This window comes from Pteropus vampyrus, unplaced genomic scaffold (assembly GCF_000151845.1).
Source record: "Pteropus vampyrus isolate Shadow unplaced genomic scaffold, Pvam_2.0 Scaffold14, whole genome shotgun sequence".
NCBI lineage: Eukaryota > Metazoa > Chordata > Mammalia > Chiroptera > Pteropodidae > Pteropus > Pteropus vampyrus.
The window spans coordinates 7,538,671-7,556,773 of NW_011888795.1; the positions used below are offsets into that span (position 1 = coordinate 7,538,671).

At 36.9% G+C, this 18,103-nt stretch overlaps 2 protein-coding genes, 4 non-coding genes and 1 pseudogene across 8 annotated transcripts in view; 1 reads left to right on the forward strand and 6 right to left on the reverse strand.

The window, feature by feature from the left end:
• RFC4 (replication factor C subunit 4) overlaps nucleotides 1-10,241 on the forward strand; it is a 14,277-nt gene extending 4,036 nt beyond the window's left edge. The window contains exons 3-12 of the mRNA XM_023525598.1: nucleotides 2,064-2,115; nucleotides 3,171-3,206; nucleotides 3,749-3,828; nucleotides 5,636-5,755; nucleotides 7,217-7,360; nucleotides 7,544-7,664; nucleotides 8,293-8,418; nucleotides 9,761-9,841; nucleotides 9,915-10,031; nucleotides 10,105-10,241. Coding sequence (XP_023381366.1) covers nucleotides 2,064-2,115; nucleotides 3,171-3,206; nucleotides 3,749-3,828; nucleotides 5,636-5,755; nucleotides 7,217-7,360; nucleotides 7,544-7,664; nucleotides 8,293-8,418; nucleotides 9,761-9,841; nucleotides 9,915-10,031; nucleotides 10,105-10,200 — 973 coding nt within the window. The 3' untranslated portion in view covers nucleotides 10,201-10,241. The remainder of the gene's footprint in view (nucleotides 1-2,063; nucleotides 2,116-3,170; nucleotides 3,207-3,748; nucleotides 3,829-5,635; nucleotides 5,756-7,216; nucleotides 7,361-7,543; nucleotides 7,665-8,292; nucleotides 8,419-9,760; nucleotides 9,842-9,914; nucleotides 10,032-10,104) is intronic.
• LOC111734482 lies at nucleotides 3,247-3,365 on the reverse strand (annotated as a pseudogene).
• On the reverse strand, nucleotides 10,236-16,582 carry EIF4A2 (eukaryotic translation initiation factor 4A2). Of its 3 annotated transcripts, none has more exons than XR_002778190.1 (12): nucleotides 16,385-16,581; nucleotides 15,495-15,540; nucleotides 15,269-15,401; nucleotides 14,854-14,993; nucleotides 13,938-14,106; nucleotides 13,726-13,835; nucleotides 13,351-13,494; nucleotides 12,905-13,042; nucleotides 12,574-12,663; nucleotides 12,270-12,349; nucleotides 11,711-11,817; nucleotides 10,236-10,998 (listed from the first exon to the last, which is right to left on the reverse strand). XR_002778190.1 is itself a non-coding variant. In XM_011381903.2 (11 exons), the coding sequence occupies exons 1-11, from the start codon at nucleotides 16,411-16,413 to the stop codon at nucleotides 10,854-10,856; spliced, it is 1,224 nt and encodes a 407-aa protein (XP_011380205.1). In that variant the 5' UTR covers nucleotides 16,414-16,582; the 3' UTR covers nucleotides 10,236-10,853. The 3 variants fall into 3 exon arrangements, 1 of the variants encoding a protein (XP_011380205.1); XR_897169.2 differs by having other exon boundaries at nucleotides 11,707-11,817; XM_011381903.2 differs by lacking the exon at nucleotides 11,711-11,817 and having other exon boundaries at nucleotides 16,385-16,582.
• Nucleotides 12,406-12,541, reverse strand: LOC111734391. Its single transcript, XR_002778432.1, has one exon. It is a non-coding gene; the product is annotated as a small nucleolar RNA SNORA4 (small nucleolar RNA).
• Nucleotides 12,727-12,857, reverse strand: LOC111734384. Its single transcript, XR_002778429.1, has one exon. It is a non-coding gene; the product is annotated as a small nucleolar RNA SNORA63 (small nucleolar RNA).
• LOC111734402 lies at nucleotides 13,127-13,304 on the reverse strand. The gene has a single exon (XR_002778439.1). It is a non-coding gene; the product is annotated as a small nucleolar RNA SNORA81 (small nucleolar RNA).
• LOC111734415 lies at nucleotides 15,095-15,163 on the reverse strand. Its single transcript, XR_002778443.1, has one exon. It is a non-coding gene; the product is annotated as a small nucleolar RNA SNORD2 (small nucleolar RNA).
• Nucleotides 16,583-18,103: the final 1,521 nt, after the last annotated feature.

The following is an 18,103-nucleotide window of genomic DNA, read 5'->3' on the forward strand; positions in this document are numbered from 1 at the left end:
AGTGAAGGAAGGGAAAAAGTTGCAGATGAAAGTGGGATTTGTTTTTTCCTTTGTTCATAAGATTTGCTTCCTTCCTCTCAACCTGGCTCCAAAAGAACCTCTCAACAAGGTTCTTTTGATTACCGCTGCTTTTGTTCTCTTCCTGGAATTACAGTACAACACTACATATTTTGAAGTTGTATTTCTAAAACTATTTTAAAAAAAAATTTGCCACTATTTGTTTTGATTGAATCCAATGTTTACTTTTTAATTTTATAATATTATAGAATTCTAATTGCATAGTAATATTTACACAGATTGCAGGATAAAGATTTATTTTAATCGCTAGTATTCCCAATTCTTTAAGTAAATGTAGTGGGATTAAGATCCAGTTCTTGACTTTATATCGTCTAATTTAGAAGCTTTTTTAACAGCTTGCTTAATATTTCTTTTCATACTAAGTTTTGTAAAATGTGAAGTAATTTTTTTAATTCTAAAGAGTACAGGAAAATTAATTCTTTCATTTACTTTAAAAAGTTTTGAAGTTTTTTTTCCAGAAATCAGTTTTAAGGACTGATACTCCACCTACAGTTCTTCTCCTCCCCCAGTTTTATTGAGATATAATCGACTTACCTCACTGTATAAGTGTAGAGCATATAGCATAATGATTTGACTTACATGTATTATGAATTGATTACTATAGTAAGTGGTTAGTATCCATCATCTCATTTAGGTACAAAAAATATATATATATTTTTTTCTCCTTATGATGAGAACTCTTAGAATTTACTCTCAGCAACTCTGTATATATCATACAGTAGTGCTAACTATAGTTATGTTGTACATTACATTCCTAGAGCTTATTTATTTCATAACTGGAAATTTGTACCTTTTGACTTCCTTCCTCCAATCCCTGCCTCTAGTAACCACAATTCTGATCTCTTTTTCTGTTAGATTTTTTTTTTTATTCCACATATAAGTGAAATCATACAGTATTTGTCTTTCTGACTTATTTAACTTAGCATGGTGCCTTCAAAGTTCATGTTGTCACAATCGGCAAGATTTCCTAGTATTTTATGGCTGAACAATACTCCATTTTTCTTTTTTTAATTAAGTTTATTGAGATAACACTGATCAATAACAAATTTCTGGTGTACCACATTGTAATTTGATATTTGTATACTCTGTGTGCTCACTACCCACAATCTAATTTTCTTCCATAACCATATATTTGACTTCTTTTACCTAATTTGCCCTCCCCACAACCCCCTTACCCCTGGTAACCACTATTCGGTTGTCTTTGAGTTTGTTTTTGTTTGTTCTGTTTGTTACTTTTTGTTTTATATTACACTAGTGAAATCATATGGCTTTTGTCCTTTTCTGTCTGGCATATTTCATTTAGCATAATACTTTCAAAATCCATCACAAATGGCAATATTTCTTTTTTTTTTTTTAATGGCCAAAGTATTTTATTTTACTTATATACCACATCTTTATCCAGTCATCCGTCAGTGGACACTTAGATTGCTTCCATGTGTTGGCTATTGTAACTAATGCTACAGTGAACATACGTATACATATATTTTTATGAATTAGCGTTTTCATATTTTTCAGGTAAATTATCAGACCATATGGTAGTTCTGTTCTTAATTTTTCAAAGAACCTCCATACTGTTTTCCATAGTGGCTACACCAATTTATATTTCTACCAGCAGTATATGAGAGTTCCCTTTTCTCCACATCCTCTCCAATGCTTATTTTTTGTCTTTTTGATAACAGCCATTCTAACAAGTGTGAAGTCATATTTCATTATGGTTTTCATTTGTTTCCCTAATAAATAGTGATCCACATACAGCTCTTGAATGTACCATATGTATATTTACCATATATATGTATGTATATATCATATTGTTACATTAAGGTTTAATAATTTTACCGTGTTTTAAAAAATTTAAGTTATTATAAATAATTTACAATATTGATCGTTAACCTGGATGAATCATTACAAATATTGAAGAATGCACAGATCAAAGTAATAGACCTTAAAAATGAAGCCTAGGAGTTTTTTTGGTTTTTGTTTTTTAGTGAGTCTCATAGTTTATATCTTAAGCTATATGTTACCAATGTAACAGTAATAGTATTCTGATTACTATATTAATCTATATATTTATTTGGCATATATTGAGTACTGCATGAGGTGCTGAGAATACAAATGCGAATAAAATAAATATGGTCCTGACCTTAAGCTTACCATCTAGTAAGGTAGACAAGTATTTTACAATTAAACCCAACCATTAAATAAATAATTTTAAAAATTGCTAATTGCATCAGGTGCAACAGAGACTAATGAGAGAATAAGCAAGGAGACCCACTTAGATTGGTCAGAGAAGGCTTCGGACTTGGAGTAGGAGTTAGGCGGAATAAAGGAGTCACACCCCAGCTTGTGGGGGATAGCATATATGTAGGCTATAAAGTGCTTAGCTGTTGGAGGCCATTGTAAATTGGAGCCTAAAGGTAAGAGGTGGTAGGCAGATTATGGATGTCCTTGTAGGTTATGGTAAGCAGATAGATTGTTTGTCTGTTTTTTCCTACATGGAGAAGCCAGTGAATAGTTTTAAGTAGCAAGCAGAGTGACATCTGATTTGAGTGAAGAATGAATGGATGGGAATGGGGAGGGTTAGGCAAGAGTGGAAGCAAATAAACTCTACTGCCTAATTTCGTATGTGCAATGATTTCCCTACATTGAATCATGGAAGAATATACTGTTTCATAACAGCTTATTAGAATTTAGTACATTTATTGATCTGTACCAGAGATCAGTTGCCTGCTTGATAAGGAGCCAGGCTAACTAGGCTGAAGGTATAAAAGAAGATACCAGTTATTTTATCCTTTCTTTCTGTAATGAATTCTCCCTGGTATATGCAGGTATCCCAACAGGGTACATGATTGTAATGTGGAGCACTGCCTGGCATTTAGTAGATGCTTAGTTTTTTAAATGTTGTTATTCTTGCAACTTTAGCTCATCCAAAGCACTAATATGTCCTGTCACCCCTTTTTACTCAGTATTGGCCAAATCCATTTACTCCTTTGGTCTATATCTATACTCTTTGTAACAACTGGCATTTTTTTTTTTAAACAACGTTTATTATTATTATTATTATTATTATTATTATTATTATTTTTTAGACGACGCAACCCTTGATTGACCTCACAGATTGCAAGGACCTTGTCAGTTTACAATCCTCCCCGTCCCCCTTTTTTTTTTTTACACCTACAGCACCTGATCTTCCTAGGTGGTCCTCCATCCAAGTACTAACCAGGCCTGACCCTGCTTAGCTTCCAAGATCAGACGGGATCGGGCTTGTTCAGGGTGGCATGGCCGTAAACTATTTTTATAAAATAGAAAATCTTGCCCAATCCTAAGCAAAAGAGTGAGATAGGGAACTGACAGAAGCCTGGGATTCCCTTCAGAAATAAAAAGTTTCTAATTTGTTTTGAAATTCCACCTAAGTAGAGTAAGTATAGAGCAATCATAAGTATGATTCAGCTTACAATATTAGAAAGACATCTTGGGGAAAAGTGATAGTATTATGTGAAGAAGCAAGATTTAAATTTAATACTATGATACCAGTTATATTAAGAAATCTGTGTATTAAGATATATGTGCCCTCTCAGGGAAGTTATCGCACTGTTCCATAGATATTTTTAGCCATCATTTTTACCTATTTGTGCCAGAACACAATTTTTAAAATAAAATTTAACTTCTACAGCTCCCTAATCTCTTGTTTTACGGGCCACCTGGAACTGGAAAAACATCCACTATTTTGGCAGCAGCTAGGGAACTTTTTGGGTAAGTTAAAGTCTCTTTTTTTTTTTTTAGATTTGATACTGAAAATCTCTGGTACTACCTTTCTTTCTCTAAAAATTTGCATTTGGTTTCTCTCTGAAGTTGTTGGGTTTGTTTTTGTTTCTGAGTTTTTAATTAATCCAGTGGGCCCACTTCCAGTTCTTCCCCTCCAATGAATTAGCTTGCCCACATCTTTTGTAAACTTCATTCTGAACCTTATTCAAAATTTGGATGTACTGCACATAGGGAGCCTTTTGATTTTTTTAGCAGTTTATTTTCATTATTATTTTGGAGCCCAGAGGACCCAACCTATCTCTAGTCATGTCAATAGTTTTATCACTCTTAATGATTGTGTTCACATATGTCATGTGATAGAATCTGTTGTGTATGATGCCACTAACCCACACCACTTGTTCTTGAGTTCCTTTTTCCTCTGGATTTCCCAGGCCCTGCCTCTGAAGTGGCTAGGCCAGCTTCTTGCTCTCAAGCATCCTGAGTATAAGCAGAGTGTGTGGTGGCTGCTGCAGTATGATTCCAGGTACAGCAGAAAAATCTCTGAGCCACCTTCTTAGATTCTTCTTGCTAGATCGACTTTTGACAGGGTTAGCCAACCATAGTATAGGAGCCCTTTACCTAGAAAAGATATATCAGCCCAGGTCTGATACCCATGCAACATATACCAACATAGCAAAGGATCTTAAATTTATCTGGAATTTTTATATCAGGCTATGACCAAAAGGTACATCTGAAATCCTACATATGAAAATAACTAGATACCTCTGCAATCATCAAATATGTAAGAATAATTAGTTATATTGAAATGTGAAGGGAGACAAAAGGTGAAGCTGCTATGACCCTGACATTATTTTAGACAGCAACTTTTGTTTCTTAAGGAAATTATAAGAGTTGTTTTGATTATTATACTACTCAGTTAGACCCAAACTGAACCAGCCTTAGCAATGTACTCATAATAAAATTGTTAAGTAGTTTATTATTTATTCTAGAGTAGGTCAGTCCAGAGTATAACTTTTAAAATGTCCTCTTAAAAATAATGCTTGTCCTTATAGAAAAGAACTTATTTTAATTATAAAGTCAAAATTTGTGGAATATATGTGGTTATAAAATAGAAAATATATTTGCAGAGCTTCCCAAATGTTTATGCCCACAGAAAAAAATACTTAGTATATCTTGTTATTTAAGAAAAAAAGCAATAAATCTAAATTTTGTTGTTTTTATTTAAAAAATATAAATATGTAGAAAAATTAGAAGGAAGTTTTTAAAACAGTGCTTCGGCAGGGTACACCATTTATTTTAATTATCTTTTGAAAAAAATCTTTTGATGTGTCATATTTCTCTAAAGTGAGCTACTTTAAATAATTTTCTCAAAAACTCACTTAAAAGAAAACTTCATGTTTTAAACTAGTAATTTTTCTTGCATGCTACCCTATGAAAATCAGAGTATGCTGTATTGCAGCATTGTTTAAAATTGTAACATATTTAAAACTAAATGCCTAACTATAGAAGGTCATTAAATTCATGATGGCACAGTCATAGGATGGAATGTCATATAGCTATTAAAGTGGTTCTGATGACATAGCGAGATGTTTATGACACAATCCTAAGTGGAAATTGATTTAAATTTTTATCTGCATACCTTTACGAAAGAGAAAATACAGAAGTGACTGCTTTTTATCCATATTTATGAGGTGGATTTTAAACTACTGCAGAATGTACAAGTGTTAAAATGTGGTTTAAATCTGGGTTACTTATATGTTCTATGATGTTGCATATTTGTTTTATTTTGACATAGGCCTGAACTTTTTCGATTAAGAGTTCTTGAGTTAAATGCATCTGATGAACGTGGAATACAAGTAGTTAGAGAGAAGGTGAAGAATTTTGCTCAATTAACTGTATCAGGAAGTCGTTCAGAGTAAGTAAGCTCACCCTCCCTTCTCCATACCATGTTATTGTATTTGTTGAAAATACATGTTTCTGCCAAATTTACAACTTCTTTTTCATGTTAGGTCATATTTTTATCTAAAATTTTTAAACTCAGAAATGACCTTTCTATTTATACTTACTAATTTTATTTCGCTATCAAGGGTTTTTCACTAACATTTTGTCTAAGGAGTATTAATTAAATTTGATAGTTTGGTGATAGAGTCATAAAGTTTTGTCAGATATCTTAAGCTTCAGTGTATATTTCATAATTAGGGTGAGCATATAAGTTCTAACTGGAATGCTTTTAGAGTGAAAGAGAAGGTATTATTAATAATTAAATAGGACTGCCCTGAGTTAAACAAGGATGTTGAGTCAACTACTTATACTCTTTAGATGGCAAAGTTCCAAGATTAAATTTTTGCTGTATATTTAAATTTATATCAGAGCACACATTAAGAATTTGTAGAAAGTGAATGACTAATTTTTGATATCCACCTTGAATTGACAATATATATATTTGATAAGGCACTTAAAGAACTCTGACAACTCAATAATAAAAAAACAACCCAATTTAAAAATGGGCAAAGGATCTGAATAGACATTACTCAGGAAGATATACAACTGGCCAATAAGCACATGAAAACTTGCTTATCAACATCATTAGCCATTAGAGATATGCAAATCAAAACCACTTTACACTCACTACGATGGTTATAAGCAAAAAGATGGAATATAACACAGGTATTGGCAAGGATGTGGAGCAATTGGAGCCCTTACACATTGCTAGTTGGAATATAAAACAGTGCAGCCACTTTAAGAAGTCTGGCAATTCCTCTAAAAGTTAAACATAGAGTTAGTTACCACATGACCCAGAATTTCTAGTCCTAAGTATATACCCACAAGAAATGAAAATGTTCATTTCTTGTGGGTATATACCTATAAATAACAGCACTATTCATAATGGTTCATTTCTTGTGGGTATATACCTATAAATAACAGCACTATTCATAATGGTCAAACATGGAACTAACAGCACTATTCATAATGGTCAAACATGGAACCAACCCAGAATACCCATTAGCTAATGAATGGACTAATAAAATGCAGTATATCTATTTGGCATATTATTTAGCAATAAAAAGGAATGAAGTAATAACATACTACAAAAGGGATGAATCTTGAAAACATTATGCTAAGTGAAAAAAGCCAGTAACAAAACAACATATTAATGTTGACATCATAAGATTTCGTTTATATGAAATATCCAGAGCACATGAAATACCCAGGCACATCTGTGGAAACAAAGTAAAAATTCATGATTGCCTATGGCTGAAAGTTGGGTGAAAAGTGATTCCTAATGGGCACAGGGTTTCTAGTCAGGATGATGAATATGTTCTAAAATTAGATTGCGATATGCGAATTATAATTCCTCTGTGTTTCTCTGAATCAGTGGGAAGCCATGTCCTCCTTTTAAGATTGTGATTCTGGATGAAGCAGATTCTATGACCTCAGCTGCTCAGGCAGCTTTAAGACGTACCATGGAGAAAGAGTCTAAAACCACCCGATTCTGTCTTATCTGTAACTATGTCAGTCGGTATGTATATTCTGAAGATAGATGCTAGGCAGCCTTGTTTTGATTACCCCCATTAAGAAGAGAAAAAATTTAAATGCTTCAATGCTACATTAATTTCTCCATCAAATCTTTTGTTCTTGATAAAAATGAGTTCTTTGGGGGAAATTCTTTAAACACTAGCATGTTTTTTCTAATATTTTACAGAATAATTGAACCTCTGACCTCTAGATGTTCTAAATTCCGCTTCAAACCTCTGTCAGATAAAATTCAGCAGCAGCGATTATTAGACATTGCCGGTAAAGAACATGTCAAAATTAGCAACGAGGTAATTACTAATTCCTCTAATGAATGCCTGTAGAAGAAGTCCTGAAATGAGTTATGTGTGTGTTGTTTCTGTTTCAATTTCTGATGCCAATTCTTCAGTTAAAGTTAAGCTAAATGAGCAACAGTTTCAATGTCTAGGAATTACAGGTTCAGTCTTTGTTATTTTTATTATCAATATCAGACCCAGAAGTGGGGCAGATTTTATACATAGTATGCAAATTATGCAACAATCTCTCCATAATGACAAAATTTTAGTCTAGGTACTATTCCACTTCAAAAATTAATTTGGTATGATGAAATTCTGGTACAGTGATAGAATATATAGGCCTCTTACTCATTATAGCAATAACCGTAATTTGAATTGTCTTTGCTTTATATAATCAAGAAAATAGAATGAGAATGAGAAGTATGGAACATCTCTTTGTCTCTGCAAATTTCTTTCAAAGGCAAGAGTTCCATTCACACTGTGCTTCTCATTGGACCGATGCTATTCTCCATGAATTTTGCTACTATGGATCTGATAATATTCCCTCAAAAATAAATTTTTGCTAAAATAATAGTGCTGTTCACTCTATTAAAAGAGCCTTAATTAATTGATCATCAGTAAAAAAAACTTTTTTTCTTTTCAGGGAGTATCTTATCTTGTTAAAGTGTCAGAAGGAGACTTAAGAAAAGCCATTACATTTCTTCAAAGTGCTACTCGATTAACAGGTGGGAAGGAGATCACAGAGAAGGTGATCACAGATATTGCTGGGGTAAGCACACTAGTTATTCTGAAATTCTTTTAGATGGGTTTTAGAAAATTTTCACCCAACAGGTACATATGGAATGCTTATTATATGCTTAGTTCATTCAGGCTGTTGTAACAAAATACCATAGGCTGAATGGCTTATAAACAACAAAATTATAGTTCCAGAGGCTGGGAAGTTCAAGATCAAGGTGCCCACAGATTCCGTGTCTGGTGAGGACCCACCTCCTAGATCATAGACTCCTAATTCATAAATGGCCTTCATCTCACTGCTTCCACCTGTGGCAGAAGGGATTCTCTGGGGCCTTCTATAAGGGCACTAATCCCATTCACAGGGGTTCCACTCTCACAACCTAGTCACCTCCCAATAACCCCATCTCCAAATACCATCATTTTAGGTATTAACATGAAATGAGAGGGATGGTACATTTAGTCTACAGCAAGTGCCAAATACTGTGCTAGGAACAGTGTAATAACCTGCAAGTACTGAATGTTTCAGGGATGTGGCAGTTAAAGATTTAACAGATATCCCTGTTGTTAGAAATCTATTCTAAAAAAGGGTCATACATAAACAAGGGGCATGCATATTCAGCTCATAGAAAATGGAGTGCCACACCTGGCTTTGGCCTTACCTCAGGATCAGTACTACTTTCCAAACAGTTCCTAAGGCATTTTTCACACTACAGTAAAACCAATAGCATTAGTTCCCGTCCATTTTCTTGGCATTATGGGTTTTAAAACCACTCATTAGTGGCATCTTTATTTGAAAAAAGGTCACTTCCCCTTAAAATTGTTTTTCAAGCTACTTTAACCACTGCTGAGGAAATTTTGTATATTCACTAGAGCCATTAATGGATTTTAAAAGCAAAATGCACAATTTAGTATATGAAATTGGTTTCATAGTACTATTGGCATAGCCGAGGCCAGAGGTCTCGGTTACCTCAGTTTCAGGTCTAATAGCTTTCTGGACCATCTCTGAGAACATAAGCCTTAAGGCTTAGAGACCCCAACTTTGTAAAGTATCGGGATTGGTGCTTCATGTCCTATGCTATAGAACAGGAGTCCCCAACCCACAGACCTAGAACTGAGCCACAGAGAAGGTGAGCCACGGATGTATGAATGCTGCTTCATCTGTATTTGCAGCTACTCCCAACACTAGCATTACCACCTCAACTCTCAGATTAGGCCTTAGATTCTCGTTAAGAGCACTGGCACCTGGTACCAAAAAGGTTGGGAACCGCTGCTATAGAATGTCGTCTTGCTCACAGTGAACCTAGCATGGAATGCGTAGGCGTGGATATTCCAAATTCCAAATTGTCTTCACCCCAAATACAATTTTAACTTTTTAGGTAATACCAGCTGAGACAATTGATGGAATATTTGCTGCATGTCAGAGTGGCTCTTTTGACAAACTAGAAGCTGTGGTAAAGGTAAAGTTACTTTACAGACTTTGGGGAAGAGAAAATTAATAAATCTTACTAAATGGCAACTTTACTGTTACAGGACTTAATAGATGAGGGTCATGCAGCAACTCAGCTTGTAAATCAACTTCATGATGTGATTGTAGAAAATGACAATCTTTCTGATAAACAGAAGTCCATCATTACAGAAAAACTTGCCGTAAGTAGGCACTTTTGCACATTTCAGCAAAAGATACCAGAAAGGGAATTTAATAAACTTTTTTTTCTCGTAGGAAGTAGATAAGTGCTTAGCAGATGGTGCTGACGAACACCTGCAATTGATCAGCCTCTGTGCTACTGTGATGCAGCAGTTGACTCAGAATTGTTGATTCATATTTCTTGTAAATAAAATGACCAAAGCACCTTTAAAGTGAATGTACAATTTATTTAACATTCAAACTTCATTAAGACATGTGCAATATGGCAATTTTACTGGGGTTTTAACCCTACCTAGGATGATTGCTTGCTGGGGCTTAGCAACAGGGTCCAGTTCACACTTAGCACTAATTAAATACTTTATTGAATAAATACAATACCAAACAAAATGCATTCAAATGCTCTCTAAAAAAAATCAGTTTTAAAGGCCTTTCTATTCCAGGCTAATGACAAACACAATAAAGGCAGGTAAGCTAGTTTAACATAATTGGCTGATTTTATACAGCACTTATATCTTTTAGTCCACAAGTATATTATTAAATGATAGAGAACATCTAATACAACCATTTCTACATAACTAGGAAATAAATTTCTAAGAAAAAAAGATTTTACAGACCCCATCTTTTATACCCAACCCCAACAGTCTAACTCTAAAGAGGATAAAGCCAATGACTTTCCTCACAAGAGCTCACGAAATCTGTATTTCTGATCCGTTATGAGCATTGAGACAAGATTCAAAATTCCCAAAGAAAGAAGCACAATGCACGTTGTGATCGCCTATTCAGCAACAGCGGGCACTGCATTCAAAACTATCTCATCCCAGGAATTAAATAAGGTCAGCCACATTCATAGGCATTTCCTCCACTGTAGTGTTGTAGAAAGTCTCAATGTCACGAAGAATCCTCTTGTCTTCTTCAGTAACAAAGTTTATAGCCACACCTTTCCTCCCAAATCGACCCCCTCTGCCAATTCTGTGTAAGAAAAGAAATCAACAATTAGAATGTTACTTCCCACATACTGTGTGAACTACTGAACATGATGATCCACTTGTTAACCATCAGCTGCTGTTTACTTATCAAGGTTATAGTTCGTGCTTCTAACTGGAGCACTATCTGCTAATCAATATCTAGAGAAAGAAGTCTTCCTTTGCAGTTAGTGGCAAAAGGATTCAAGGCTTGTCTGGCTGCAAAATGAGATTTTATCAGGTGTCTTGAGCATTATTTTTAAAGCAGATGACAGTATTGTGTTTGGGGTAGTGAAATTAAAAGGCCCATACCAAAGTGGGCCAGCCAAGAGCAGATGTCAGCCTGGGACAGATGTAAACACCAGGAATAAAACAAAAAGAACAGTTATGTAATCCATTTCGACGCACTTCTGGAACTGTAAACTGTAAACACAAATGCTGCAAGCAAGGTTAACTACTGTCTAAAACAACTTTTTCCAGTGGGAAAACAAGTATTTGGTATGGTAACCCAAACTCATCACTGCTTTTTTGCTCAGTTTCACACGTTATAACTCAAATTACTCAAACGTGTTTACCTCCAACAAACTTTTCTACCTCCCTGATAGAAACCAGACAATACAAACCACCTAAGAGACTATTATTATACAAAAATGCCTTGGCTGGAACAACTTAAAATATCAAATAATCATGACAAAAGAAAAACAAATATAAATACCGACTCGCTCTTTATTCAAACAGTGTGCTGTTTCGCTTATGATTCCACGTCCTAAATTACGTCAACGCCGTTTCTGAGTGCCATCTCGCCATCAACTGCTGCTATCGACTCCTGTATTTTTTAAAAAGTCTTTTTTTACATCATATAACAAAGTACAATTCAATTTACTTAGGGATAAAGCCACTATAACTAAACCAGGGACTGCTCAAATTGCTACCAGACGACACCATGAAAATCCCAACTATAGAGGAATCACCAAGAAAGCACATGGACACACAAGAGCATCACTAAAAATAAAGCTCAAAAATAAACTAAGACCAAAAGATCTAAAGCAATCTAATCTGTACATATGAGCCCACAATTTGGGCAACATTTACACAACTGTTTTCCCACTGTGTGTGATCAATCTTCCCAAGTACAATTTTAATTACATCCTACCAAGTTTATTGTCTATTTACTAAATCAATTCCCTGATTTGAGGTTAAGTTTCAGACAAAATCAGTCAACAGAAAAGCAATATAAATTCATTTTACCAGTAAGGTAATAAGGTGCCATTTACTCACCTGTGAATATAGTTTTCACGATTGGTAGGTAGATCATAGTTTATAACCAATGACACTTGTTGCACATCAATCCCACGAGCCTGAAATATAATGGTATAATGTTTAAATTCTAACTGAAAAATCTAGACACCTATGTAATGTAGGCCACAAAATAGTAGTGAACTATATGTTTAGTGATACAGCTCACTGTGGAGTGTGGTCTTTACTCTCCCAAATAGCTCAAATTGGTAAAGGTTATTTATAAACCTTCCCCCAAAAACACCTTTTGGTAGGAATAAAAAACAGCAATAAGAGACTTACTTACCAACAAGTCAGTAGTGATCAGAACACGGCTTGACCCTGATCGGAATTCCCTCATGATAACATCTCTTTCCTTCTGGTCCATATCACCATGCTGCAAATTAACAAACCTTAATTCAAGAATCACCAGTCAAATCAATATTTAATTTTATTGACCATGTATGAAACCAAGCGTCCCTGGCTGCTACAGAACACTGCAGACAGGTATAGTAAAGAATCAACTTTATTTTGAGCAGGGGGAACGACAACACAGCACTTAACAGCTATATTGTAGTCTAAATCCTGCTTTAATGAAAATACATCGTAATTACCATTACAAAATTAGAACACCTTACCAAAGCGGAAACTGTGAAGTCTCTGGCATGCATTTTCTCAGTGAGCCAGTCCACCTTGCGCCTTGTATTGAGAAAAATAACAGCCTGTGTAATGGTGAGTGTCTCGTACAAGTCACAAAGCGTATCCAATTTCCATTCCTACAGTATTTCAAAGAGAAAGGTAACAATCATTAAATTTCTAACTTACAATCATTAGAAGTTCACTGTCAGGTTGGTATACAGACATATTGCACCAAATCTTAAGACAAAGGACACTGGACATTAAGAAAGAGGTCCACCCCAGTCTTTACAATCTAGTGCAGTTACTTTTCTTCTTGTGTGTACTCTGCTAGCATTATCACAAAGACCAAGATGTAATCCTAGTTTCTGCAATTTTAGCACAGTGCTTATACAAGAAGGTCAAAAAAACCTGGCTACATTTTTATTTTAATAATTAGACAAGTTACCTCTCTTTCAACATTAATATAAAACTGTTTGATTCCTTCAAGGGTCAATTCTTCCTTCTTCACCAGAATTCGAATTGGATCTCTCATGAATTTTTTGGTCACTTCCAACACATCAGTTGGCATAGTGGCAGAAAGCAACACAACCTTAAAAGGACAATGATGATGATGTCACACAAGCAGTTAATTAGCACAACCATCACAATACTCTACGTGTTTGAGACCAAGCGTCTCTGTCTTGCTAAGGAATTGCAGTAGACAGGTAGTTATGCATCAATTACTTTAAACAGGGGAAACGACAATAGAACACTTCAGTTGTATTCTAACAGTACCTGCATAAACCTAATCTCCAGCTACAGAAGAAAAATAAAAGCTCACCTGAATACTTGTATTTAATTTTTGGAAAATCTCGTAGATTTGATCCTTAAATCCTCGGCTCAACATTTCATCTGCTTCATCCAAAACAAACATTTTGATCCATTTTGGAGCTATTAAAAACAAAGTCATTATCATCTCTAGTTTCACAGGGATACTAATGAAATGCATTAATAGTAAAAAAAAACTTATGCTCTCTAAACAGCAATACTTACAAAGATATCTTCTGTTTAACATATCAAACACTCTCCCTGGTGTACCAACAACAATATGTGGTGCTTCAGCCTGCAGTTTTTGCATTTCATTTCGAACATTGGTTCCACCAATGCAGGCATGACAAGTTGCTCCCATGTAGTCTCCAAGTGCCAGAATTACCTTTTGGATCTAAAAGCCAAGAGCCTTAATTATTATTCAGCAGAATTACAGACTGTGACTAAATTCCAAAGCATAATGGCAAATATCTGGTCTGCAAACAGCCTTTACGCATGCATAGCATTTAACTACTTCCAAGCTTAAGATGCAAACTGATCTAACTGCTTCAAGATAGAATTCTCTTAAAATATCTTTCTTGTGCCTTGTCAAACTTGGGATCCTGTTGCCCCAGGTACCAGACCAGCTAGTTTAAGAACTACATTTCTTTTTATTATTCTTCATTGTGTAAGAAGGTGTAAATAGTTGATCAAGCTCTGCAATTACAGCTAGGACAAGATACTTTACTTTTCCCACAGGGTAATGCCTACAGTTTTATCAGCAAAGTTTACTTCAAAGCCAATAGCAATGAGCTTTGAAAACATCATGCAACAGATGCATCACAAACTACTGAGACAGTCAAATAACATGTCACTGCAGTTTTCATGTTGCACAACTGCATTCAAACTTAAAAATGGGAACAAATCTAGTCCACCCTAAACAGAAATAAAGCTTTTTGATTTGTCCATTTTATACAACCCTGCAAACCATACCTGCATACCCAGTTCCTATTTAACTTTCAACAAAAACTCCCTGCATGCATGGACAGTTAAAAGGAGGGCTCTCATAGGACCAATTTATACTGTTTTAAATTCTTCACAGTTGTGAAACCTGAAACCTATGCAACACGCAAGCAGTTTTTTTGAACTACACTATCAATACCTGTTGAGCCAGTTCTCTGGTGGGGGCCAATACTAGTGCTTGGGTCTCCTTGAACTCAATCTCCAACTGTTGCAGGATGGAAATAGCAAATGTGGCTGTCTTGCCAGTACCTGACTGAGCTTGAGCAATCACATCATACCCTAAAAAAAGTAGGATACATATTTACCGATCCCACACCAAACCGTCACTTCTAGTTCACACCATGTATTCCATTTGGAACATGAACTATGCCCAAATAATTAAGTGATCAGCAATGAGTATTCTCTTCATTTCAGGTCAGTCCCGAAAGATGATTGCCATCATTTCACTTTAAGGAATACAAACAGGTGCTAGTCCCCCAGAAGTTATTTTCCCTTTTAATGGTCCAGGTCTATGTAAAACTGAATCGTTTTTAAAAAGTGCTGAGTTCTTTTACCTTTAATACAAGGAATAATAGCTCTCTGCTGAATAGCTGAAGGCTTCTCAAAACCATAAGCATAGATGCCCCGTAGTAGAGACTCCTTTAAGTTCATATCGTCAAAGTTATCAACAATTTCATTCCAGTTGCTCTATAAATTTAAAAAAAAAAAAAAAGGGTGGGGAATAAATAGGATGAACAAACTCACCTTTCCAGAGTTTCAAAATCCACACATATTTCTTACCTCGATGACACCATCGGGGTCCATTCCCTCTGGGCCGCCATGTTCTCTGCAAACAAGACCACTACAGTTAAAAAACATATCCCTTTCCCAAGACATCCTAACTGTACATTAGGAGGACAGCTCTTTACAACCAATCTCATCAGGTTACCCTCCCCCAGCACGTGTCTAATCTCATCAGGTTACCCTCCTCCAACACGTGTACACATCCCAGTAAAAGAGCAAAAGCTGATGGTGCAGGGCCCGATATACTACGCGCCTGCCCAAGAGTTGAGAACCAGGGACACGCAGAAAGCCCCACGGACGCCGGCCCTCCTCCCCTAACCCGTGCGCCAGGTGCTCCCGTCTCGCGAGAGCTCCACGCGCTGAGCTCCGCCCCTTACTCTGCGCAAGCCGATGATTGACGCGGGCCTAGGCCCGGAGAGCTATGCCAACGGTTCGCCGGGCCCCGGTTGCCGCCGGCCCGGTCCCAGCGCGCCTTCTGGCCATGGCGAGTGACCGCCGCTGTCACCCTCCCCCCACCACCTACAGTCTAGCACTAAGTCGCGCCGTTGGCCGCAAATAAAGCTTCGGGCCCCAGTTACACTACCGAATGCGGACTACACCACGGCTTTAAATGCCGGGCTCCGTACGGGCAGAGGAAGGGTCGAAATTTTAAAGGATCTTGGGGAAGAAAACACACCCTCTAACCACTCCGTTTTCATACCCTTATCACGTCTCCCCGCAATCCGAGGCTCTAACCATCAAATTAGATTCTCGAAAAGGCAAGGGTACCCGACCCCAAGGAAATGCCTATGAATCTGGAGTTCCCTTCCTCACGCCAGCTACTCCAATCTCCTCTAGCGCCCCATGACCTTCACCACGAAAACACCACCACCGAAAATACGCCATACCTGTTATAATCCGCGGAGCCACCAGACATGTTCCGAAAAACCACTCAGCGCCCGACTGAAAAGACAGCGGGGCCCCGCCACCCGTTTTTTATAGGCTCGCGGCCGGAACCCGTTTTCTGCGGAGGAATTTTCTCGTCGTTCTTCGTTGGCTTCAAAATTGTGATCCTAGTGTTCTTACCTCGGAAAATATTCTAAGCGAGTCGGTGGAAAAATCCAAGTTGGTTATTCCAAGATATTGCAGGGGCACTGGAAATCCCAGGGCCGTGGGGGAAGGTTGGGACTCTTTGCTCGGCGGCGGAAGAATATTGCAGCAAGCAGCGGTCGAGCTGCGTTCTCCTCCCACCCTGCTCCTACGGGGTTTCCGCGTCCCTGAAGCAGAGGCGGCCCGGGGAAGCGGGGCAGGACCGGGAGGCGGGAGCCTGAGCCCCGCTCCTCGCTGGCCGCCCCGGGCTATCCCGGGGGCAAGCGGGACCAAGCTCATCTTTCACCGCCTGTGCTTGGTGCCGGAGAGGCAGGCACGCCCACGTTCTGCACTGCAGGGGAAATCAGGTTGTTCCGCCCGATTAAATAGCTGTGGGAAAAGGCTATTTTATTTGACAATAAAGAGCCGCTATCTTAAAAGCGTAAAACTCTTAATAGGGAAAACGTCGGCCACCCAGCACATCCCGGGAAACCCGGTTTACCATACATTGTGCAGGGCGAGAAAAAGACATGTAGTGTCATTTGCAAATGTCTCTGGAGTAGCCAATTCCATTCTTACCACGCGGCTTCTGGTCTTCTCTCGCTCTCTTTAAAATAATGCTAATGATTTTAATAGGTGTGAGAATGACTGACAAAACCATTGTAAACTTTTGCAAAGCTATAATAGCTGAGGAGTAGCAATTTTCCTCGTAACGCAGGAATTTAAATGGATGCATCTGACAGCTACAGTTCCATGCTGCTTTGAGGCTTTGATCCTGATCTATATTGGTAATTTTTTTAAAAAAAGACCGAGTTTTAATTCCTTATGCATAATGAATGATTTATTGAAATTGAGAGCAATACAACTCTTACTCCTTGAGGAAACTGCATAATTCTTTAAGCTCCAGAGGCTTTCAGTTGTAACCCTATCCCAGGCCCTTTGGTAAAAACAAAATAATATAGTCATTTAACTTTAAAATACAATCATACTCATGCTGCAAGATATCACAAATAGGAAAACATTTTCTCAATGATTCAGAGTAGCAATCTAAAGTCCGAAAACTAGAAAAACTGACTTAATTTTCTATATTTGTATGTCATATTTGATACGATAGTCGGTTCTAAATAATGTCTTTTTAAAACCATCTATTTATTTGTTTGTTTGTTTGAAAATTGTTTTATCAGGAACTGTGACAAAAACTAATACCAAGATAACAAAATGGACCTGGTCCTCAGTCTAGTGGTGCTATCTATTCTCTTGTAATGCTGAAATCTAGATTTGAGGTAATGCCAGACATTTTCTGAGAATGGAAGTCAGAGATCCTTACTGGCTCATCCAAAACCTACTGAGATCTCCAAAAATCTGCTGAGATCTAAGGAACTGAAGAAAATACTAAATCAGAAATGGAACCATTTAATTTCATTTGAGTCTTTAAAGTGAAATCAGTCAGTTACAGGGTGAAATCAATCAACAATTTACACCTAATTGTTGAGTGTTTTCTTTAGGGTTGGCACTGCTGCTACATGCTGTGGGGGATT